General features: G+C 48.2%; 1 protein-coding gene across 2 annotated transcripts in view; it reads right to left on the reverse strand.

Moving 5' to 3' along the window:
• Hel89B (histone acetyltransferase 1) overlaps positions 1-26,157 on the reverse strand; it is a 328,644-nt gene that overhangs the window by 188,109 nt on the left and 114,378 nt on the right. For both annotated transcript variants that reach the window (XM_055068322.2, XM_055068321.2), the window contains exons 7-8: positions 25,412-25,573; positions 6,075-6,170 (exon numbers count right to left, since the gene is read on the reverse strand). In XM_055068322.2, coding sequence (XP_054924297.1) covers positions 6,075-6,170; positions 25,412-25,573 — 258 coding nt within the window. The remainder of the gene's footprint in view (positions 1-6,074; positions 6,171-25,411; positions 25,574-26,157) is intronic.

Genomic DNA, 26,157 nt, shown 5'->3' on the forward strand with positions numbered 1-26,157 from the left:
AAGGCTGTTGTGTCGGCAGCGGCAGGCAAGCGGGGGCCCACGCCCAGCGAACGCGCGGCGACCGTTCGACACAGAGAGGGAGATGCGGAGCCAACTTCTCCTGATGAAAACCGAATAAGGACTGAGCTGGCTCGCGGCTCTTTATTACTAAAAAGGACTTCACACGCCAGATGACACCTCCTGATTGGTCCCAGCTCGTCACATGACAGAAGGGGGGTACGCCATCTAGCTAAACTACTACGAAACATAAATGTATGATAACACAGAGATCTGGCAGGGGGCGACACTATACTACATCATCCCCCCCCCCCCTGGAAACAAAGTAAGCATACAGTGAAAAGTGCACACAAGACGCGCACTTAAGTCCAAGGACAAACTCAGTTCGTTCCCCCCCACGTTCACACACACGCGCACCAGATGCACACAAGGCATGCACTTAAGTCCACAACAAATTCAGTCCGTCCCCGCCCAAGTTCACATACACGCGCACCAGTCTTGGGCACCAAAACACAGGCAGTCAGTCAAAACAAAATCCGACAAGGAACACGGCACAAGACTCACTGCACCGCAACAAGGAACACATTTTATACCTGTGTGAACGAAACATGTGAACGGTCTCCTAAATGTCACAGCGAGGCCCCTAGCCATGGCATTTCGAAGACGGCAATACGCTCTACATTCAAGAAACATAATCATTGAGCCACGGAGGCCGTTTTCTGTCACAATGAGGACGTGTGCGTACCTCAAAAGAACTTTGGGGGTTGCAACGCGTATCGGTCGACTTCGAAGACCCAGTCGTCCCACTACTATTTCCCTCCTCCTGGTTAGACAATTGAATGTGGGTGTCGCTCAAAGATGGAGAGGGTTGTCCAGGAAGCTCCTCTCGACGTCCCAACAAGTCCTGGGAGGCTACCGATTCCCCAACGGAATCAGAGACGACTGCTGACTGTGTAGACTCAGAAGTGATACAGTCAAATGAACTACTTAGCTGATGCTTATAACTATGAGAAGACTATGTCACTACAGACGAGTCATCGGAATGACTATCCAAGTTTGAATATGAGTACAAAAAGTCTATCACTTGCACACAATGTACTATCTGCTGAATCCTTTACCACTAGGGTTAACTTAGACTCATGCCACGTCTTCCCATCACTGAGTAGAAAAGTAGATGGTCCTATCTGGGCCTCAACTGTATGAGGTTTACTGTGCTTAAATAATCCTTTCCTGTTAAATCTTATTCTGACGGTGTCTCCCACCTTGATACGAGTTGCCTGAGCACCTCTACATTTGTCTACGTACTGTTTAGTCTGCCACTGTTTCTGCAAGACCCTTTCTTGAACTTGAGGCACAAGACTGTCCTGTTCCCGTAGATCTACACAGAGCCGCATGGTTCCATCCTTCTTGCGCACCACCACGAGTGGAGACACCCACTCAGAAGCCTCGACACGCTCGATGACGTCGCAGTCCTCGAGACGTAGCAATTCATTTGTGACCTGGTCACGGAGAGCCAGGGGTAGTCGGCGCAACTTTGAAGATACTGGTTTCGCATCTTGCTGCCGATGAATTCGGTGCACTAAGTCGTTGACGAGACCCAACTCGTCACTGAAGAGGTGATCAAAACCCGGAGGCACACCTGTGGGGCTCTGTACTGAAGGAAGCGATGGTAGATGATATGTCAGCGACGTACCGTCGATCTGTATGCCCAAGCGTTGGATGGCGTCTAAACCCAGCAGTGATATTCCTGTAGTCGTTACGTGGAACGCGACGGAGCATGACCTTTGGAAAAACTGGACAGTGGCTTGAAACAGGCCTTGAATGTCGATGCATTGCTTGGAGAAATTTCTCAAGTCCACTGTTTGTGACAGGCTGTGCTGTCGACCAAAGTGATTTCTAAAATCTTCGGCCATCATGAATGACACAGACGCTACCGTATCCACCAGCAGTCGCATGGACACGCCGTTAACTACGACCGGAACTTCCAAATCTTTTTTAGTTTCAAAAGCGCTTACCGTCAAGACAGACGCGGACGGCTGCCCTGCGGAAGTTGAAGACAGCGTCTCTGCGGAAGAGACGTGTTGCACCGCTGTTCGGGACTTTCGGCATAGCGAACCGAAATGGCCCAACGTGTGGCAGGCATTGCATCGCCGATTTGTTGCTGGACAATTCCTGTAAGACGCAATATGGTTCCTGCTGCCACACCGATCGCACGCACCACAGTTCCCGGAGGAGCCATGTGCGAAATGTCTACCATCTTGGCGGCTTCTCGGAAGAAGTCAGCCCTCTTGGCGGCTTCTCGGAAGAAGGCGGCCCTCTTGGCGGCTTCTCGGAAGAAGTCGGTCATCTTGGCGGCTTCACGGAAGAAGTCGGCCAACTTCATGGCCTGCTGGACTAAGTCGGCCATCTTGGCAGCTTCCCGGAAGAAGTCTGTCATCTTGGCCCGTCGACGGAACGCCAAGTTGAGATGCCTCGATTCTTCGTACATTTTCAGAGTCGAACGCGCGGTTCGCTCGATGCAAGGCTTCTAAAGAGCGTCCAATTTCTGCCTTGTCCAGGGCCAGGGTTTTGCCATGAGCTAATAACTTTTCGCGAACGCTGGCGTTCGCTACCCCATGTATTATTTGGTGTCGGACGCGCTCATTGTAGGTTGTGCCGAAGTTGCACTGTACCGCCTTCTCCTTCAGTGCGGTCACGAATTCCAAGAATCCTTCTCCCTCGAACTGCCTTCGACTGGTGAATTCGTGCCTCTCCGGCAGAACATTTGTTGACGCGGCGAACAGCCGGTGAAGCCGCTGCAAGAATTTCTGGAACTCTGACGCTGGCGGGACCGCATCACTTGACGTTGATGCTGCGCCGGTCGACTGCCTTGCTGCTTCCTGCTCCTCGTCTGCAAAGTACTTTCGTTGTCCCTCATGCCAGAGAGCGCTGACGAGCGCGGACGCTCGTCGCGCGTCCGTCCAGTCGCCACCACCGGCCGCTCCGAGGCGGGCCTGAAAAATTTTTTTCCATCGATACCATGGAATTAACGGTGGCCCGGGCAATTCAAGAAAAACGGGAAGGTTCGCCGTAAAAGAAGCCATGCCCGGTAGCGTGCAGGAGACAGTGCAGGAGACAAGCCGGAGCTCGCAGCAGGAATGGGGCAAGGAAAAACAAAGGGGTCGAGAAGGCCTAGGCTCGGAAGCCTCGCGACACCAAGTGCGTCGGCGGCGGTTGCTTGCCGTGCAGACACGGGAAGGGTCGCTTCACTTACGAAGCTCGTTGGTCTCCCGGGGCTTCGGTCGGAACCGCAGCGGCAATCCCATCTTCGTCGCCATAAGATGTTGTGTCGGCAGCGGCAGGCAAGTGGGGGCCCACGCCCAGCGAACGCGCGGCGAGCGCCCGACGCAGAGAGGGAGACGCAAAGCCAACTGCTCCTGATGAAAACCGGAGAAGGACTGAGCTGGCTCGCGGCTGTTTATTACTAAAAAGGACTTCACACGCCAGATGACACCTCCTGATTGGTCCCAGCTCGTCACATGACAGAAGGGGGGTGCGCCATCTAGCTAAACTACCACAAAACATAAATGTATGATAAAGAGATCTGGCAGGGGGCGACACTATACTACAAAGGCCAAGTTAAGCCCAGTGCATGAAAAAGGTGATATTACAGACGTTCTAAACTACCGCTCTATCTCTATTTTGTCTTCAATTGGCAAAATTATTGAAAATTATTTTTGAAACGTATTAACAAGTACCTTGACAAATTTGAGTTGCTAAAGGCTTGCCAATTCAGTTTTCGTGCAGGTAGTTCAACCAATTTAGCTTTACTATCATTAACCCATGTCTTAAGGTCTTCCATCGGCTATGACAATTTTGTCGGTGCTGTATTCCTTTATTTTACAAAGCCTTTGCTACCGTTAATCATAATATTTTATTTATTAAACTAGAATCATTGGGTATAGCTGGCCCACCTTTACCTTTTTTTTTTTAATTTACATGATCGTGAACAATCAGTCTGCATAGGTGGCGTTTATTCAAACATTAAGGTCAATAATCAAGGCGTACCCCAGGGCTCAATACTTGGGCCTTTATTGTTTTGTACCTTCGTTGTTTAATTTCGTTGCGAAATGAGACAGCAAAGACAGGCAATGTATCGCATAACAAAACTTGACTGTCAAAATTCCGTTAGCCTACTTTGACACGCTTGGCTTGAGGATATAGAACCCCACTGCTGACAGACACTATAAAGTGCACTGCATGCGTCAATCATCAGCAGTGTCAGCACTGCCAAGGGGCAGTAGTCTCGGTCAATTGCTTTCGGAGATGAGATCCCTTTTGCAAGATTTTGCGTAACTAGGCACCGGACGCTGAGCAGCAGCATTCCACACAAGCAGCAGCATTTCTCCAGCACCCGCTGCCGCCCATAGGCGCCGACACGTGCGGTGCCGACCGCTAAGGTGAGCGCACTTTGTATACCCGAAGGCAATCGATTAGGATTACGGAGCCTTCACGCAAATCTACGTCCGGTGCCGAATCTGCACACGACGCCTGTCGAGTGGCACCAAAACCGGCATTCTCGAAGCAAGGAATGCGCGTTCCCGGACGTTCGCTCAATCGTGGCCCAATGCATGGCACTCCATGCTGCGACAGCCACCTCAAGCGCCATAAACAATTCCACGTTGGTGGGACGTGGATTTCCTCGTTTTTGCTGCATTTTTCTCACCGAGGCGCACATTACGCACTGCACTGGGTATGCAAAAACCATCGTCACATGTAGGTAGCAACATGCGTGCCACTTCAAATGGGCGATCAACAAACAAGACGGAGGCCATGACGTGTTTCCAGCACACGCAATCGCTTCTGGCACTTGGTTGTTTTTATAAACAAAAATGGGCTTTCCACGCAAGTGTAATGTGGTGGTATTTTACGGAATTTTAGTGCAATGTAATCGCATTTGAGCACAATTTGGAGCCTGCTAGCTTCGCACAAGTAGGTAATATGCGAGGTTACGTTCCGTCAAATTTGCTGATGCGGGATAGTAGTACAGCGACATTTTGTTGTCGAGAGGTACGAAATGCATTGAATCCTATGGGCGTTCGCAAGGGATACAAAAATATTTTATTGTCGCGGGATTTCTTTTTGCAGGTGTCTACTGTATCCTCAATACTGATTGACCAAAAATATTCCCAAATTATGCCCAGAATTTAGGACCTGGCTTGCACCCTCAATTGCCGCTTCAGAAGTCCAGCCCGCAGAAGGACCAGCGGCAATGCCAGTCGCTTCCAGCGAAATACCGCCCACCTCGGAGGCGGCAAGCATTGCTAGTTGTGCAACAGCAAGCTTGGCGCCATTTCGCGAGGCCGGCCACTGCAGACCCTCTGGATGGAGCAAGGCTGGCTCAGGCAGCACCCGGCATTGCCACACCTGGCCGGTCAACACCGGTGCCCAGGCGGCGTACTTGACTGCAGAAGCTGCCGGACCATTACTCGCCTGGATAACAGGCACCGTCGACCCGGCTGGGACGGCGGCAGAGCCTCGACCGGGCGTGAACTTATTTTATACATTGAGCCTCGATGTATTTTGTTTGTATCTGAAGTAACCACATACTCCAGTGAAGATCAACCGAGCAAAGAACGTTTATTACGGTTATCGCGTGCAATATATAGCACACAGCAAGAAAGGGGGGAAGGGACAAAATAGAGAGTAAGGGAAGAAAGTGATTACAACAGGTGCACCCAGCTTCATAGGCACGTGCGGTGCCATGACGATACAACAGTATCGAACAAACAAACTAGGGCTAATGGGGTGTAACGAGCATGTGACACCCCTCAGGAGTAATTTTCATTGGCCTGCCAGGCCAGCCATCGTTCACCACCACCATGCTGTGGAGCATCTCTCGAACGGTAGGTGCCTAGAGCCCCCCACCCCACCCTCGTTCACAAACGTGGGCGGATCGTGACAAATATGCCCAGATCATTTCCAAGGATCATCGGGATCAATATTGCTTGCTTTTTCAGGATATATTTTTTTTCCTCGCATTTCTGTTGTCTGAACTTGAACGCACACACTAGCAGAAGTGAGGCCTCAGGGCTCACCTGGTCGGACACAAAGTCCCCAAACTTGTCCAGAGCAAGGACACACAGCAGCCGCAGAGACAGGTCTTCCAGGAACAGCTGGTTGGATGCTTCCATCTGCAGAGAGGGGGCAGGTAACTCAGCAAGCGGAAAACAATCTGAATCACATTCCTCCAGGGTGCACACCATGGGTTGGCCGAATATGTGGATGCTCGCTCACACCCACTCACCGACAACACCAGCTAGCGAGTTCCAGATGTGCACAGATGTCCCTGCTCCATTGCACCTGCTCTAGCTCGCCCCTTCTGCCCCTAGCGGCAGGACACGTGAGCAGTGTGGTACTAGTTATAACCTGTAAGCTGCTGTCTGCACCTGCGGTGTGTTTCAGCACTCGTGCTGCTGCTTTGGCAAGCGCAGAGCACTTTTATGGTGCATGAATGCACAAATGCACATAAATAAAAAGAAATTTACAAATATTCTGAATTTGAATATGAAACTAGAATAGGATGAACAGTGCAAGAAACAAAAACAAGTACAACTGGCAGAGTCACATTTCCTTTCATTTCTGCAGAAGAAACAGTTTATAATAAAAAGATTCATAGGGTTATGTAGTGCAACAAAATAATGCCAAGTCATAATAATAAAGTACTTGACACACAGTCAAACCTCGATATAACAAAGCCTGTAAAATAGGCATTATGCAAAAATTTCGTTATAATGAAATTTGATCTTTTATGCAAATAAGTACAGTTCCTGATGGATATTTTTACATGAAAGGTGCTGCAAAACTTTTATTTTAATGAGCAATCAAAAAAAGCAAACATGAATTAGAAAAATTAATTTCGTTGAATTTGAGAGTCGGCAACGAAACATACGGCATGATGCCGTGCCAACAATATCTTCCAATCGGTGGTATGAAGCAAAGTCAGCCAAGCTTTTGAATCTAATCTGCCACCATGGCAGATGGTGTTGCCCGCAATGGGATGACACTATCATGAAAAGTGTAGGCAGCGGAGAGGGAATGCTTCGTCTGCCGCTCGCTTCGACGCATCTCCGAAACTCGAGATTATGCCATCTTAAGCACTAAACGTGCAGAAAAACAGCGCGCAATGCCACACCATCTCAGCTCGCCCAGTCCTTGCAGGTGAGGCATAAAACAGGGTGCACAAGCTGTGTACACACTCAGCCATGCCGACAGCCGTGTGTGCAACCATGGCCACGCTACAAAAGGATTTAAGCGCCAACCACCGTTTCGAAGAACATGTGCTATAGACAAACGGGTACTTTGTTATATTGAAAATTTTGTTACATGTATTGAGATTCATTATACCAAAGTTTATCTGTATTCAGTATGAAAAAAGAAAAAAATTTTGGAGGAGCTCAAGCTTCGCCTTTAAGAGTGGAAGGCGATAGCATTCAAAGATGCCCCCCCCCCCAACTGTTTCTCGCACTTCCCAGCAACTGCAGGGTACGTAACCATAATGTTTTCCTGGAAACGCTGGCAGCAAACGCTATTCATTTCTAGTAGAAACGCAGCCACTTGCTTGGGTCACAGATGCGCTGAGGTGAGCACCATCTGGATGGTGTTGTTGCAAGGAACCGGGCATGCCACTCTATATATGGTAGAAACGCTGGAAAAGGGGTTTGAGTTTCCACGTAGAAGAACTATGTTTTCTCATATATTCAAATTACAATCCGACGCTAATATGCCTGTAGGTTGTGTATGAGCTATACTTCATAATTTTTCTGATGTATTTTACATAAAGAAATTCAATTAGTCAAGGGAGGAGGCTACCCTGGAGACCGAACTTTTTTATTTTTTAAGATACCCAGATGAAACTTTCAGGGTAGGTTCACACCATCGAACTGTGAGGAACTGTAAAGTTTCATGAAGATCTGTTTATTAGTTCCAGAGTTATTGAAGTCTAAATAGTTGGTTCATGTATATGCCTGAGGAAGAGCCTGGAGAAATCCCAGGACATCGTAGCAAGCTGAAATTCACTGTGATGATCCCTTCATAGATATCCCAGGGGGCTAAAGAGCACTTCTCTTTAATTTACCCTCCAAAAAATTTTAAGACAACTTTGAATTTGATGTAGCCAGTATTGACCACATTCATCAAAAATTAATTGCTTATTATAATTTAACTGCACGAGCTTTCAAAAAAAAAAAAAGCAGCCTGTTACCCCCTGGCAAAGTCATTCAGGAACAGAATAAAAAAAAAACTGCATACAAATCTGAAGACCGGTTCTTGAGATATCGCCTTTCCCAGCACCACTACTAGCGAAAAAATCCAATCTGAGAAAACAGGCCTTAAAGTTGAACACGTGTTTTTTATTAGAAAGCTCCTGCGGAGCTTCTAATTAACTTTTGCGGCTCCAGGCACACTTAATGCGTCGGATTTTCGACTGGCGACAGCCGACAGCACAGTTCCGCTGCTGAAAAGCGTCTACGCAGTCGGCACTGACTGCGGAAGATCGGAAGTTCGATGCTCGTACAAGACGCGTATCGCGCTCCCGCGCACCGAACATCTGCACTGATTTGGGCTTTGCTGGCATCGCGTGCAGCCAAGAACAAGCGAAAAAAAGAAAGGTTGAAAAAATAATCTAAAAGACAGCACAATGCGATGAGCAGCTCCCAAGCTCATGTTGAAACGGACGAAGCAAGGGGCAACAACGACGCTAGCGCCGCGAGCGCGGCATCAAAGAGAGCAGCCGCCGCCGCCGCCCGCGCAGCAGCCAATGGTTGCCGCACTTTAGCCCGCAGAATTTGAACGCGCTGCTCCGGCCAATCAGCACTCCGCATCGCATCGCGGGAAAACTCCATTAGCGCCTCAACCGCACTGACGACGCCATTTTGCAAGGCGGCAAAACAGAGACAAGGAATTCAGTCAAAACGACACCAAGATGGCGCAGGCAGGCCGCATGGGCCAGGAATGGCACGCGCAAAGTTTGACTTCATTTCGGCATTTGCGCGTGTTTTGTGGGCCACGGTGGCCTCAAAAGTAGCGGTTTTTTTGGTACTTTGCAGTTGAATTAGGTGCTGATAATTACAGAAGAGGTAGTTTATGAGACATACAACCCAAAAATATGGTTTTTCAAAAATCAACTTTTTTGTGATTTTTCGGTTTTCGAGGGCTGCGTCCCCCCATAACCGAAATAGCGAGATCACCCACTTACCTGACAAAAACATAACTCGGAGAAAGTTCGATGAGAGGGCAAGAACATGCAGTATTTATTCACTTCGCTCAGCAAAAGTTTGTTATTTTTGTTTGATGCAGCGGTGGCCCAGCAGCGACGACAGAGGCCTCAAACTTACTGGAGCTGTGAGCCAGCTTTTCAGCCAACCTCTTCTTCGCAAATACGCGCAGGGCAGATTCCTCGTTAGCATTGCATATTGTTCGGGCACGGACACGTTGGCGCTGCAGAAGTCGCGAGGCACCTTTTTCATTGCGGGGTGCTGTTCTACTTTTGACGATTGCATTCATGCGGCTGGCGTAACCCACAGCTTCTGCCACTGTTGGACCTGAATCGCCCATGCTGTCGCTTTCCGTGTCGTCCTCATCGCTGTCGTTAGGCGACAATTTGGCAACAACAGAGGCAGTGATGGCGAGAAGTCGAACCTCATAGTCGACATCTTTTCGCGGTTGCAGCAGTGCTGCCGAGCAACTTCTTCGGTTGCGAAATGCCACACGCCGTAGTCAATGGTAAATCCCTGTCGCATACCATCACTGACTTCGCTCCCTACCATCGCTCCCTTCTCTCGGATGCACTTTATCACGTTACTGTAAGTTAGCTCCCATCCCCAGATTATGGCGAGCGGAGACTTCCAGGCTCACGAGGTGCAAAGAGCCGAGCAGACGATACAAGCGCCGGACCAATGGCGAACCGCACTGGAGTCACGTGGCGGGCGCGGCCAATCGCAGACTCTGGCACGATCTTCAATCATTTGATTTTTGTGTTCTTGTTTTCTGTACGGAGGAGATAGCTGAGGCAGCTAATTTGATGATGGAGAAATTCGCTTTCCAACGAGACCAAGATGGCGGCTCTTGGTTTTGCCGTTCCGGAGATGTGGCATGAAAAATGCTGTTCTTTCTTGATTTCCGCGAAATTTTTCACCACCGTGGCTGATAAAACAAATTTTTTAGAGCACTTTTACATGGTTTACAGTGATATTTCGGAATCGGATAGAAAAAGACCAATGAAATTGAAAATGTGATTTTCAAAAATTCGATTTTTTGGCCATTTTTCTCAATGAGGAAGTCGCGTCCCCCTATAAGTGGGGACAGCAGGGATCACATCCTGAAAATCGCGACCCAAATCAATTTTACCGAACCATTGATTTTGGCATTGACAATACCTAATCTACACTGTATCATAATGATTGATGCACTGTAAGTGCCAGAAAAACAATTATTTTGGTGACAAAGGAGCTCAAAATTACGTATGAACACTGAAGTTCATGTAGTCAGCCTTCGTCTTGCCTGCCACCATGCGCAGCCATCGCAGTACCATCTGAAAGCTCAAAGTTCCGCCTTTCTGTTCCGCCCCCATCCTCACCTGCGATAACCTTATACAGTCGCCGACTGATTTCTCGGACTCTGAAAATTCGGACATGCTCGATTATTCGGTCTGCTTCGCGGCACCGTCATACTCCCCCCACATACCATAATGTATAACAACTGCCGAAAGTTCGGACACCTTGCAACCTCTCGTCTGATTTTTCGGAGACTCCTTGAGCCAACTCGATCGAGAGCACCATGCACCGACTCTCACCGGTGCATGGTTCGATTTGCTGAACGCCATTTTTGTTTTGAACGAAGCCTTCTTGCTGCCTCACGAAGTGGCGCTACTGCATATCCCCGCTCATCATTATCGTTTCTGCCTGGTTCGATAGAGTGGCTCTACAGCAGTTCCAGTTTCAGCTTAGTAAGCCATGTCAAGACAATCCAGCAGCTGATTTGTTTCTTCGTGCACGACGCTGCGAGTAGGCCACATCTTTCGTTTGTGTGACTGGTGTCGCCGTGACAGTGTGGTGGTGTTTGCTTTGCGTGCTGTGTTGAGGTTGCGGTGATCCAACTCGCCACACGGAAACATCACGTCAAGTGTCCAATTGCGCCGACAGTGCCCGCGCAGACTGTGCTGGGGAATGCCGGCAAGCGGGTGCCGGGAGGCCTAGGATTTGTCGCCCTCCGATGTGCTCCCTACTGACACTGAAGATGTTCTGCCGAGACCTGCGCAGTGGTTGCATTGCGATTCCGGAAACCGTCTCATTTGACAGTTTCACAGATGCTGACACTGCTGTACTGACATCCGCAGAACTCGACGACGGCGAGATCATTCGTCGGGTTTCTGCTGCACCGCCGGACGATGACTCCGAGTTGGAAGATGACGCACCATGTGCTATGCTGCCGTCGCATGTGAAGCGTGTACAAGCAGTGACTGTGCTTTCAGCCGCCTACAGTGACCGTACGACCCTCTCCAAGATTCAGGCTTATCTGATTGCGCGTAAACGGAACAGCGTGAAATGGTGCATTCACGATTTCTTCAAGCCTACTGCCGAGCCCGAATAAGTGTGTGGAAATAAAGGATTTCTTTTTTTTCTTAATCTGCTTTTTCAGACACCTGTTTATTTGGACATTTCCGCAGTCTTCGTGAGGTCCGAATAAACGGTCGGTGACTGTAGGCAAAACGCAAGCGTCAAATGTCAGGGGCTGGTCGGGAAGTTCGTGATGCCTACGACCCTGCTATTGGCTCAGCGTGCCAGCACACTGAGAGGCGCCTTACAATTAGGTGTTGCTACGGCAAAGCGCACCGACGCTGTCGGCGAGTCCTCGCATGCTAGACCTACTTTGAAAACATTGTTGATGTGCCGTTTCATTGTTAATCGCAGTAGATCACACAGTAATCGCAAGCAATGAATTGAGAAAAATTTGGGGTAGGCGACGAGCAAAACGAGAACAAGGTAAAAGTGGGAGCCAACGTTTCGACAAGTGGACTTGTTTTTTTAGAGGCTACCTATGCTTCCCTCGGCACTGTGCAACTGCAGATATAGGTAGGGTTCTTCTAAAGGGGAGAAGGGATAAGGCCGGTAGGTGAGGCAACAACCAAAGGAGTGTTAAGGGCGAGGGTGTAAATTCAACATGCAATTAAAGGGGCGCTCTGCACATGGCCGGTGACACGGTGGCATGTCAGCCGGTGTGTCAGCCATGCGCATAGCACCCCTTTATTATCTGCTTCACTGGAGGTCAGTGGGCTATCATCTGTCTGAAAGAGATACCATATTTACTCTATTGTAATGCGCGCCCGTTTTCCATGACAAGAAACAAAACAAAAAAAAGAGTACAATATCACACACCTCGTGCTTTCATATAGAAATACTATTTTCTCTCATTTGGAAAAAACAGATTTATTCCCAATACACTAAAGTTGCAATGAATTAAAACACAAATGGAAGCGGCGTACCTTCCCGCCAAGAATTTCACTGCGTCGGTACGAGTCGCATGGGGCCATAGATATCGCTCGTCGCTATCGGACAACTCCTCATCGCTCTCAACAGACCAAAGCATTTCATCCTCATTGCTGTCCATGGCATTCGAAATCTCGCACTTTTTAAAGTCCTCGTTGACCATGGCAGACGGAATCGTGTACCATGCATCTTTCAACCATCCAGCAAAGTCCTTCAGCGAGGCACGCTTCGTTTTATTGGCGGGCATGAATTTGTGGCAGCCACTGACAAGCTATTCGGTGTAGCGCACCCGTATTCTATCTTTAACATGCTTGTTCAAACAAACATAGAGCGGCTGGAGCTGCGATGTCATGCCACCGAGTATCACAAGGTCGGCATTGCGTGCAGCCAGCTTGTCCTTGATGCGCTGGTCAAGGTGGCACCTGAACGCGTCGAGCACAAGCATCCCACGCAGACCCAAACTGCCGCCAAGTCTCTTCCGCCAAATGTTATCAATCTAGTCAGTGACCAAGTCCATGGTCATCCAACCTTTTTCATTTGCACACACAGACACGCCACTTGGAAACGCAATTCCTTTCTGGAACGTCTTTCGTCTGAAGATAAGATACGGGGGCAGCTTGTGCCCATCCGCAGTGCAACAAAGCATTGCGGTGACTAGTTTTTTCATGGCCGGAAGACGAAATGCACACTTGCTTAGCCCCCTTCTTTTCAACGATTGTGGTGGCAGGCATGTCAAAGTAGAGCGGCGTCTGATTGGCATTTACAATCTGTCCGAAGTGGTAGCCATTTTTCTACGGTGCAACTTCAAGGCGTACCGCTGAAAACTGTGCTATTTTTCTTCGTATTCTTCGGGCAATTTTTGACATATCCCTGTCTGCCTTCGAAGAGAAAAGCCTTATCTTTTCATAAAATTTGATAGCCAGCACCTGCTCGCTTTGAAGTCACTTCGCATTAGCCCTTCCTTTAGGGCTAACTGCATCGCCCGTACGTTGAGCAGATCGGTCGTCACAGGCCGCTGTGCCGCTCGCTGCTCTTGCACGTATTCTGCGAGCAGCTTTTCTATTTTGGCAACGCGGCTCTGCTTCGGTCTACTGAAACCTGTCTTTGTTGCTTTTCTGGTGAAAATATTTTCGTTCTGTTTGCGCCAGTCCCACATGCAAGTTTCGGGAACTCCGAACGCCCATGATGTGGCCCGATTTTCATCTGTCTCCGCGCACATGATAACTTTCCTTTTAAATGCGGCATCATAGTGGACTCGGCGTGTCGTTGCAGTCTGCGCTTCTATGCCGATTAATTAAACGCAGAAAATGGGAAGACAAGCAGTAGACTAGGTTACACCAGCGCCTGGTTACACGTACAACATGGAGGTATGCACATGGAGGAAGCTACGGCAGCTAGGCTAGAAGCGTGTACGAGGCGGCCATTTTTCAAATGCCGATGGCGATATGGTAATGCGGTTTTGGGGTCGTACTGGATTCAACGGGCATGCAATTTTTGGACCCTTTTTATCGGAAGAAAGGTGCACGTTAGATTCTAGTAAATTGGTAATAAAATGAGCAGCAGGAAATGGTGCTCGTGAGCAAAAGAAATTACTAAAATGAGATAAATATATAAATAAAAAAAAGAAAGAAAGGGAGGAAAAACAACAACAAAGCACGGAAGCAACCAAACTGTGGATCTGTGCAAGTACTGCATTTACTCGAATCTAACGCAACCACGATTGTAATGTGAAGGTCAACTTTCAAGTCACGTAAAAAAAAAAAAAGAAGAAGAAATGTGAATGTAGTGCGTGATGAATTTTAAAAAAATGGTACCTCTGTTCAAAAAAATAGCAATTCGGAAATGAGTTCTCACTCATCGTCATCCGAGGAGGAGGGCGGTATTCTCAGGCGCTGTGTGCCAAGCTCGCCGTCTTCGCACAGTGCCAAGAGCAGTGTCATCTGCCAGGGGTCCAGAAGATGAGTCTCGCGAAAGCGAAACTATCTTCAAAAGTCATTGCCCGAGAATGAAGTCATCTCTATGCCATCAAGTTCGTTGGAAATTAAAGGGACTGATAACTGGCCAGAATGTGTTGCGAGACGTTGATGGAGATGAAATGATTATGATTTATAGTTATAGAACCCACCATGGCTGTTCCCAATTTAACTAGCAATTATAATTTTAAATTCGCAAAGAAAGCCTCGTAAACCAGTAAGTATGGTGGCTGGTACTAAGTACAGCATACGTATTGCTGAAAATTGGAAAATTAGAGTTCATATATTATTAGGCTTTTGCGCTATGCTCTGTGTGTATTATAAAGTAAAATAAGGTGCTTGCTAACAAGCGACGCTTCCTTCTTATTGACAAGGAAGTGGCAGAGTGGCAGAGCTACTCAATGCATGACGGCACACGGGAGGGCTGTTGTATGCGAGCGAGTTTGCTACAGTCGAACCCGGATATATTGAACCCGCATATTTCGAATTATTGGTTATATCGAATACACAGATTACGCCCTTGAAAATACTATGTAAAAGTATACAACAATTGCGTAGTACATCGAATTCCATTTTGTCGGACATTCGATATATTGCACACCGCGGCATGCCCCTGGAAGGTGCGCTTTTCCCAACGATATTCGTGTGCAGTCCTCGGGGAAGAACATTTCCGCAGAGTCAGTCAGGAGGCTCCTCCTCGACGCATGCGCGGCCGTCGCCTAGCGACGGAGACGCAGAGCCTTTCCCCCGTTTTTGCATCCCACTGGTGCGAGCTCCCTCGCTCCTTCTGTGCCGCCGGCAAGTGCATTGGACAAGGTCATTGGAGCTCAGCGAAAAGAGTGCGCGCATGGAGACACGTGGCGACATTTCCAAGCCATGCTTCCTGGGGAAAGGAAGAGAGAGAAAACTGGTTGTAAGTGAGGAGTCTGGCATGGTCGCTCATGGGCCAGGGGAGATGTGAGAGCCAGAGAGGGCTCAAAAAACGAAGCATAGCGAAGCGGCAATTGCGCCCACAGAGCCTTCGACTGCATATTCCGCTGATCTTTATCCCCGCTTTCCCTGCGTGTGTAGCGTGTACGACTGCGGTCATCTGGTGAGCTATGGCATTCGAGGACATAAAAAGGGGAAGAATCTGGACTTTACAAGAAAGCTTGAGGTAATCCAGCGTGTCGGGAACGGAGAAAAGAAGTCCTCCGTGAGAGACATTCAGAATTCCGCAGAGTACTTTATGTACATTGTTAAAAAACAAGCAGGACATCAAGCTTAAAGCAGGTGTAAAAAGTCGCTCGGGAGCATGTCATGTGCGCCCTGCTGCTTTTGACGAAGTGGAGAAGGAACTCTATACGTGGTTTCTTGAAATCCGAGCGAAAAATATTCTCGTGGATGGCCCGATGTTAATCAGTAAGGCCAAATGGTCTGCTGTGGCTCTTAGTGAAGAGAACTTTTGTGGTGGCACTGGGTGGCTGCAATGGTTTAAAAACCGCCACGGCATTGTAGGAAAGGCCATTTCAGGTGAAAGTGAGGCGGTCAGTGGCCAGGAGATGCAGCAGTGGCTTTCTGAGGAGTGGCCGAAGATCACTGTGAAGTTTTCGCCTGCAGAAATCTTCAATGCAGATGAAATTGGTCTCTTTTGGCAAATGTTGCCGAATAAGACATTCACTTTTCGTGTAACCTCATGTCCCGGCGGTAAAATGAGCAAAGTGCGTGTGTCGGTGCTGCTTGTGGCCAACATGGACGGCTCGTGCAAGCTACCGCCATTCATGATCGGGAAGAGCAAGTCACCATGCTGCTTCAAGAACTGCAAAGAGCTTCCTCTCTGCTACGGCTGTAATAGGAAGGCCTGGATGACACGTATAAACTTTTTGTTGAGTGGCTGTAGGCCTGGGACGCAGAGTTGGACAAATCGGGCCTCCGAGGTTGCCTTCTGGTAGACAACTGTTTGGCCCATCAAACGACTTGCAAGCCGCTGCACATCGAACTGAAGTTTCTCCCGCCGAACACCACAGCGAGACTGCAGCCCCTCGACCAGGGTATCCCAAAGGCATTCAAGGTAGGCTATAGGAAGCGACTTATTCAACGGCTCCCCGTAAACCTCCGCATGTGAACCGATCTCAAGATTGATCTGCTCGGCGCGATCCAGATGATCACCGGCGCTTGGAGCGACGTGAAGCCAACTGTTTTGGCAAGGCAGGCCTTGAAGTGGCCAGAGATGAATGTCCGGAAGCTTTGGAGGATGATGAGTGCTTGGAGGACGTGTTTCGCGACTTGTTCAATTTCCCAACGCCGTCCCCTCCGAAGTGACTGTTGAGGACTTCATTTAACGCTGACAGCGAAGTTCAAGTGGTAGCCGACCTCACTGATGAGGACATTGTGGCTGGAATAGCTGGCGTTCAAGACGGCGATTCCAACGACGACGAGGGCAACTGTGTTTTCGAAGAAACGCGTCCGTGCACAGCCACTGAACTGGGGTCAGCGTTCAGCCTGATTCGGCGCTGTTGCGGCGAAATGAAAGGCACTGGGCTCTCGCACCTGGACAGTCTCGAGAAGATTGAATCTTGCGTTTTCAACTTCATTTGCCAGAGGAAAAAGCAGCCCAAAATTAGTGATTTTTTTGTGTGAAATAAAGCGCTTTATATTGCGTGCACATGCTATGTGATTCGCGGCTGTTCTAATCGGTAAGCCACAATTTGTTATGATCGCGAGTGCTGTTTTAGCCTATATCTGTACAACGAATTTTCGCTATGTCGAACTATTTTCTGATCCCCTTCGAATTCGATATATCCGGGTTCGACTGTAGTTAGTACTCCAAGTTCTGTGGTCTCCGTGAGATACAAAATGATATCGGTGAATTATGCCGTGAAAGGGTGCACTGCAGTAATGGCACTACTGGCATATGCGACCACTTAGCTTGGCTTGACTAAGAAAAAAAAAAATGAAGGCCTGGCACATGCAGCCAGCAGAAGCATAGTCTTCGAGGTCAGTTTGTGTTACTTGGAGGGAAGCTGTTGCTGAGACAGATTCGGACCACCTGTTATGGTGAACATAATTTGATGCATCTTAAAACATGCATCGCAGGAGTACCGGCTTGATAAACAAAATACAGCCTACGCTCGTTATACAGTAAAAGCTCGTTAATTCGAACTTCAGTAATTCGAATTTCGGGATAATTCGAACCGTACTACTTGGTCCGGCCTAGCTCCATAGAAGTCCATGTATAAAAAAGCCCGTTAATTCGAACGTGAGTTGGTTCTGCCACGGTTAATTCGAACTACGCGCCGCCGCGCCTGGGCGGCGTGCCGCCTGGCACATGGCCAGAGCAGGCCTTGTCACGAGGCTGCAGCGGCCGAGTTGCCTCCAAAATGGGGAGAGAAGGAAAATGCGGGTAAAACCGGTGCCAGCACCCGGCGCAGAGGCTGGAGGGCAAGGGGTGACAGCTGTGGCAACAGCTACGCCCTCTCTCTACCTCCGAGAACTGCGGTTTCCGGTTTTGAGCCGCCGATCTCAGAGGCCTAAGAATCTTGTCGTATAGCTGCAGTTGTTAACCGATGGATGGCGCAACCAGCACAAAAAATACAGCGAATCCAGTACATCGCAGCGCCGCTAGCGCTCGAGAATTGGACGAATAGGAGGAGCCTTCGTCAACGTCTTTGTCCTGAACTCGCGGTGGTCTCGGCCGCTTTCGGCAGCCTCGAGTTTTCTGGTTTTCGGCGCGCTTACGACCTTTGTTGTGCGGATCGCTTGAAAAGTTAGGCCTCGGTGGTGTGCTTCGCCGTGCTGACGTGCGGTTTCAGAATGCCGTGCGCCCGCGGTAAATACTACTGCGCCAAAACACTGAAGGATAAATGCGACATCTTACGGGAAGTGGACGCCGGAGTCTTGTCGAAACAAGAAATCGCCAAGAAGCATGGGATACCGAAGAGCACGCTGTCCACTTATATAAAAAATAAGAGAGCGATTGAAGACGCCTTAGAGGCAGAAGTTGCCAGGGAAAGGAAGAGGATGCGGCTGGCAAAGTACCCCGACCTCGAAAAAGCGCTTCTCCTCTGGATTAAGGAGATGCGTGCTCAGGACATACTGCTGAGTGGCCCCGTCATATTGGCGAAGGCAGCGGACTTCGCCCTGCGGCTGGGCTACGACGACTTCGCAGCTTCAGATGGGTGGCTGCACCGCTTCCGTGAAAGGTACGACCTTGTGTTTCGTGCGGTGTCAGGGGAGATGAAGGCTGTTAACTTGGAAACATGTGAAAGTTGGCGCTCCGAGGTCCTACAAGGCTACCTACGGAAGTGCTCTCCGCAGGACATTTTTAATGCTGATGAGACAGGCTTATTTTTCAAGTTACTGCCCGCCAAAACGATCACGTACAAAGATGACAAGTGTACGGGGGGTAAACGAAGCAAAGAGCGAGTAACGGTGATGGTTGCGGCAAATATGACCGGAAGTGAAAAGCTACCGCTGTTCGTGGTAGGAAAGTCGAGCAATCCTCGCTGCTTCAAGAACATCAGGTCCCTCCCAACAGACTACGCGGCAAACAGGAAGGCTTGGATGACTGGAGAGTTGTTTAAGCAGTGGCTCATGAAGGTAGACAAGAAGTTCGAGCGCTGTGGCCGCAAAATCCTTCTTCTTGTCGATAACTGCTCTGCGCACAAGATTGAAGTTCAAATGAATGCCGTTGAGTTGGCCTTTCTTCTAGCCAACACAACGGCAGTGCTGCAGCCCATGGACCAGGGCATTATAAAAAATTTGAAGACATTTTATCGGTGCCACATACTAGAAAGAGTTATTCTATGCCAGAATTACGAAGTGACGCTCTTGAGTGCACTGCATATGCTTGTGCGTGCTTGGGAACAAGTGACAGGGGCTACAATAGCCAATTGCTATCGCCACTGTGGCTTCACCACGCAAGGCGAGCACGTGGACGAGCCACCTGCGCACGGAGACTGCGTCACTAGCGTCACCGCTCCCACGTCGGACGTTCTGAAAGACGTTTCCTTTGCCGACTACGTAGACGTGGATGCGAGCGCAGTTGTCTGTGGTGTGACCACAGACGAGGACATCATTTCCCAAGTTAAGAACATAGAGCCTGTCGCTGCCAGTGACGACGACGAGGAAGACGACGAGGCACCGGTGCGGCCCTCCGCTGCGGAAGTCATGGCCGGACTTAATGCCGCCCGCCTGTTCTTCAGTTTTGAAGAAAGCGAAGAGGAAGCCTTCCGCAACATTCGCTCTTTATAGAGCAGAAAGTGCTTGCTGTTGCCTTCAAAGAAAAAAAGCAGACCACAATTACGGATTTTTTCAAACATTAAATTGAACTGGCGCCATGCCCTGCTGCTTCCTGGTCGCGGTGTCCTGTTTTTCTTCATTGCTTTCGTTAGTTCGAACTTCGTTTAATTCGAACTGAGATGGCGTCCCCTTGCGTTTCGAATTAACGAGCTTTTACTGTAATGGATGTGCGTAAAACACTTTCGGATATAACAGACAGTATTTCAACGTTAGTTTGTTCTCCCTATTTTATTAATGCAACAAAGTTTGCTTTTAATGAACTGCACTACAATGGACTATCAGCTACAGCGGACAAAGTTAGCGGCAATTTTTGTCAAAATCGGGCGTATAAAGCGGGCTTTTGCCATGTCGACATGGGCTGGCAACTGACTTGCGAGGGTCAGCCAACGATCGCGGCTCAATATCTTGAGCGCACGCGCGAGGGAGAAAGGGAGGGAGAAAGGGAGGGAGAAAGAAAAGTGGGGCGGAAGCAGGCCGTCCACATGGGAAGCAAAGGGGGAGGCCCGGGAAAGAGGGGGGTTCTACTCCAGTGGCTGCTGTTAACGGCATGCCTGCGTGGGCACCGTATCTTGAAAGCGATCTGCAATGTGGACAAAGTGCGCGTGGGCGCCGTATCTTGAAAGCGATCTGCAAAAGTGACGAAGTGTGCGCCTGCGCGGGTGCCGTATGTTGAAAGCGATCTGCGATGTGGACAAAGTGTGCCCAGTACTCGTAGTTTCGTATGTGCTGTGCTGTTGACGTTTCATTCACATTGAAGCTCTAGAGAGACAGCACGCAGGTAAATTCGCTCACTGCTACTGCCGCGCTTATCTTGCTTAAGTTGCTATCGCAATTGATGCGTCGACTTTCGAGGGAAACTGAGACTCTCTTTTTTTTCTTTGTACAATCATCACTGAATCTTTGCAATAAAGTTGTTAGACGTGACGAAAGTTTTGGAACTGAGGTGTCTCGGATACTACGGACTTCGGATAAAACGGACGTTTTTGTCGGATTATCAGGGTCCATTGTAATGAACCAATTGCTATCGCGCTCACCTTGCACTGTTTCCAGCATGTTTCTTGAGCACGACTACATCTTTAATACAGATCGGAAAATTCTGGTTAAAAAATGGTCCATGGCATTTTCTGCGTTACCACCATATGATTGTAAGACCAGTAAGCTTTCTGTTGCACAAAAAAAAAGGGTACCTTAAAAACTGGTTGTCAATCCCTTTAAGTATTTCTTAAAGTACCACACAACCATTTCATTCGAGGGCAGTACCTGGCGAAAACGAGGTCCACAGAGCATTGTTAACCAAAGAGGGCCTCCCGTTTGTCCCACCATCTGTGAATCGTAGACTCGTTGACGTTGGGCTTCCCATTCGTGGCGGACTTTCCCAGCTCCTCGGTCATTAAATTTGCTTGTCTCTTGAAGTGGGTGTCATACTGAGCATGCTGCATCACTCTAATGTCGCAAATGAACAGAGTTTAAGTGTGAAAGGTCGCAGGGTACTGCAGCACCATAAAGGCCCAACCACTGGCATGTGTCAACACGCGAATGCGTCGCTTCACGTCGGTTGGAGGAAAATGGCACGCAACCACTGGACAGAAGCTCTGACGCGCACCTGCAGCGTACTGTTGCTGGACTATTTCGTCTTCAACCGTCCAAGTTCGACCTAAAACAGCCTGCTGTAAACTAAGCTTGAAACAATAAGTTGGTGATCTGTATGCTCTTTTAGATATGAAAAACACATTTGATTAATGAATGTATGTCTGCTGCAGCAGTTTCTTTTTACCTTTGAAGTAACAATAGTGCACAAAATATCGACATCAGCACTCATGCTTGTGCGTCGTCCGTCTACAAGATAGCTTTGCAAACACTTGCACGAAAGGGCCTTATCGTATCGAAAGCTGTCGTATGATTTCACTTTTGGGTAGCTCATTGAGCAGCCAACTATGTAAGAATTAGGTGTGCAATGTATCACTGAAAAATCTGTGTTAGGAATATTGTCACGTAGTAGTGACAGTGAAAAATGATGCAGAGTCTAAGCCGGGAGTTACAAATTTAACTCTTTATTAGGCGAACGTGTGCCCAGCAAAAGCAACACTCATTCGCAACACACTACACAGTAGCAATACTGTGAAAGACAAAACTAACTTTTATTGGGCGAACCTGTGCCCACAAACTCAGGCTACACTTATAGCACAACGATAGCGGCAAACACGGCCGGTGATCATCGAAAATCTGATCAGTGGGTCAAGCGTGTCGGCTTTTATACATCAGTCGTCGAATGTTCCAGAGTAATCGCTGGGACCCGTGTGCCTTCCACAAAGTTCTACATTATTCGCGTCGCGCACACATGCGATCAGATTACACAAGGTTCGGTCACAGCCAGCGGATGGAAGCATCGATAACATTCCAGAAACTTCCGATACACGCAGGCGCGTCCTGCGCTGTGCGATAACATTTAGGCGGTGAAACATGTCGCCCGATAAAGACAAACAAGTACACTTGTCATTAGTGGCAAGCAAAGTCGGCGACCATCGAAAATTTTATCTGTGGGTCAAGCGTGTCGGCTTTCATACACCAGTCATCGAAAGTTGCAGCGTATTAACTGGTGCCCATGCGCCTTCCAGAAACTATTACACAACTACACAAAATTATACAAGGTTCGTCGACAACAGACAACCAATAGAATCATCGATAACATTCACGAAACGTCCGATATGTGCAGGCACGTCCTACGCCGAGCCAATTACAGTTTCGTCGGCTAAGTATGTGCTGCTTCTCAAGCAGGCATCGAAGCAATCCTGGTATACGCGGCTGTATGCATAGGTCTTGCATGATGCAGGTCCTCCTATGCATTGCACATGGTGCACATATTGCAAACATTGTATCTTTTTGCGTTACTCAAGTATAAGGACAGACTGACTCAAACATGACTGCGCTGTGTCATGTTTCCTTCAGTGCATCAGCATTCTCGAGTGCTGCACGAGTAATTTATCCCCAACTAGCCCAAAAGACGCATGCACTTGAAAGAAGTAAGTGAAGGAGTACTGTAAACTTGCACTGAACTGGATTCACATGCCAAATAGAATAGCACAGTGTCCGCTGAAATGGATGGCATGGTTGATGTTCGCACTTCTAATTGTTCGGTGACTAGTGTCTTTCGCTTTCGAAAGTTATCTTTGCCACTGGAAACAGCGCAGAGCTTGCCCGTTAAATTTGAGTAACCTGAAACCACATGACACACGCCACGGTTGACCAACCGAAGTTCCACACGGTTCATTCCCCACATCGCACAATACACGAAGTCAGGAGTGCCATATTTTAAATCGCTGCAGCGCCAAACGGAACTGGAAATTCATTTCCTTCGACAAAGTTTTTCAGTTGTGTTCATTCACTCGCCAGTTACGAACTCGATGGATGCGCTGTGCTAGGCCTACATGTAACGTAAACAACATCGGCGGTAGGCGAGTGCTGATTATCCAGACTGCCGAGTTCGGAAGCATGTTTCCATTCATTTCGTGCACAACAAAATCCATGTGCACCAAGCACAGACGGTGCAGCAATCGTGATTCGATTGGATGTTTTAGTAGACAATCGCATTGAGACCGACGGAACCTAGTGGGCAGGTTAGATTTGTCGGCGTCGTTCGAACTCGGCTCAGATCCACGTCGCACTGCCACAACCCATGGTTGTCGGTTGTGTTGTCGGTCTAGGGTCTGTGAAGTTCTCACCCAGGCTCATGGGACAAAGTAATGACAACCCAGTAGTGGAAACAATCAAAAGGGCATTTATTGCACCTTTCATAAGACTAATACCTGCTAGCCGAGTTGCTATCCACAAAACATTTCGTTTACTGCATGTAGTGACCCTTTACATTACACAAGGCAGTGTAATGTTTTAAAGTATAAGGCCATCTGTTGCAAGTCTTCAACTCCACTGGATGGGAAACAATATTGCAAAACAATGCTCGCCTTTCCTTGAAACACCCACAATCCTTTTATTACACGTATGTGTCACACGAAACTTGTGAAAAGTTATACCACGTCCTGTGCCTTGGGCAACTTGTCCATAAAACACCATGTATTTAGAACCTCAATATACAAAGTGTGTTTGTATGCGATTTCCAGATAACGAAATTTCACCTCTGCCACAATGGAATGCCGCCTATGCTGCCTATGCGAATACAGCTTACGCAAATACTGCCTAAGCTAAGATATTTAATAAACGTAAATAAATAGATATCAAAAAATTTTCATTAAATAAATAAATAAAAATATATAGTCGACGCGGCACGGAACCGTATCATTCGTCACAGACCCCAAAATTCGTCAAAATAAATTGTTTTCTCATTCAAAGTTGCTTTCTTTGATTGCCTGATAATTCGGAAAATTCTGCGGCCCCTTGTGAAACAAACCGATCGGCGACTGTACTTATTTGCATAAAAGGTCGAATTTCAGTACAGTGAAATTTTGATATAACGAAGGAAATTGCCGATTTTACCCACTTTGTCGTATCGAGGTTTAACTGTATATAAATGGATCTTCGATTAGTCTACTCTAGAAAGTTGCACACTCTCAAAGATGAAACTATAAATTGGCTGTGTATTGTCTACAGCATTCTCGCAACGTGTGCGTGTATATTGACTGCACGATTATTAATGCAATAGCATTAAGGGCCCCGTGTCGTAGATAATTCGGTCTCGGCATCTGGCAGTGGCGCTGACTGTCTTGTGAGTGAACCATCATTCTGAATCACACATACCGTACCACACAGGCCCTCCGTGTAGTGCAGAGCTGTTACTTAAGCAGTACTACTGTTTAGTACAACATACTTTCTTCGCTCCTCGCTGCCAGCACTGTTCGTGATAGCATCGTCTTACTGCGGACAACGCTATCAACCGTGGGGGAAGAGTGGCTGCTCAAGTGTGACTGGCTTTGCTTCGTACCACCAATGTGAAGATGCCATCGACAATGCATAAAACGGTACCTTTCGACACAGACTCAAATCCAACACAGTAAAGCTCTTCCTTATTCAATATTACTTTTTTCGATTGCCCAATAATATGAAAAATGTTGCGACCCTTTTCCCTGTAAGAAAAGTCGATCGAGGATTGAACTTATTGGCATAATAGCTCAAATTCCAATTCAACAAAATTTCGATATAAAGCAAGTTGCCAGTATTATAAGCTTCGTTCGGCCGAGGTTTAACTGTATTCATTTTTTCCAAGGGCTACAGACCAGTAAAATAAGTGGCCAGCACATGTGGTTGGCCACAAGACCATCAATTAATTTTAAGATGCTTTGTGGCCCACCCAATGATGTCAAGAATGATGCTACAAATGATATTAAATACGTAAACAAACAAATAAATAAACAGTGAACCCCACTGTGCATGTTGCTTGCAGAACACAGCCAGTAACACTGCACAAACATAAAACATAAAGTGGCATTTTTTGTTCTTTGTACTCATTTTTTATGGTTTCTACATAAAGCAGCACTTCATAAAGAACAATGAACAACACGTTGTAGAGCACACTGCCGATAAGTTGTGGTACGTAGCTATGCCCACAGCCAATCGTTACGCTGATGCCAGCAGCTTGGCCCAATCGGGACTCGCGCACGGTCGGGAAGAAAGAAACAAGGAGGCCACCTGTGCCGTGGTTGTGCCGAAGGCGCGTCCCCCTCCGCGGCCGTGCAGCCGGACCACCTCGCGCAGTGCCGTGGCTGCACCGTGCCTCACTTCCCAGGCCGCACTGAACAGGTCCTGGCAGAGGGCCTCCACAAAGGCCTCCAGGGGCCATTCACCCGAACACTGCAGCAGCAGCACCAAGTCAGCTCGACAGAAAAAAAACACCTAAAGTAGGGCCATGCAAATACTTCCCAACACACACACACACACACACACACGTATATATATATATATACATATATATATATACAGTCGACTCCCGATAATTCGAAGCCGCTTAATTGGAATTTTCGGTTAATTAGAAGTGAAGTGCTGGTCCCGTCAGTTTTGCATGTAATCCTATGGAAGGAATCGCTCGATAATTCGAAGTCCTCATCCAGTAATATTCTTTAATTGGAAGTTAATTTTCAGCTGGGATCCTCGAGGTGACCGTCATTCTTTGGTAAAATGTGCAATTTTTTTAAGTGCTGCAACAGCTCCGTGTTCCGCGTTGGTGTCATCACCATCGCAGCTGTCCGCAACGCCGCCCTTCTTGGAGCGGCGCGATTATTCATTGCTCCGGCTGCCGTAGCCTCTGCGATCAGCTCCGGCGGCGAAGCGGCTGTCGCGCGTCGCCGGAGCTGATCGCGGAGGCCACGCGGATGCCATAGGTGCACGCAGCGCTGCATACTGGCAGTGGCGAGATTGTGCGAGATTAGGCTTGCAGC

The sequence above is a fragment of the Dermacentor andersoni genome, chromosome 8, assembly GCF_023375885.2.
Source record: "Dermacentor andersoni chromosome 8, qqDerAnde1_hic_scaffold, whole genome shotgun sequence".
Taxonomy (NCBI): Eukaryota; Metazoa; Arthropoda; class Arachnida; order Ixodida; family Ixodidae; genus Dermacentor; species Dermacentor andersoni.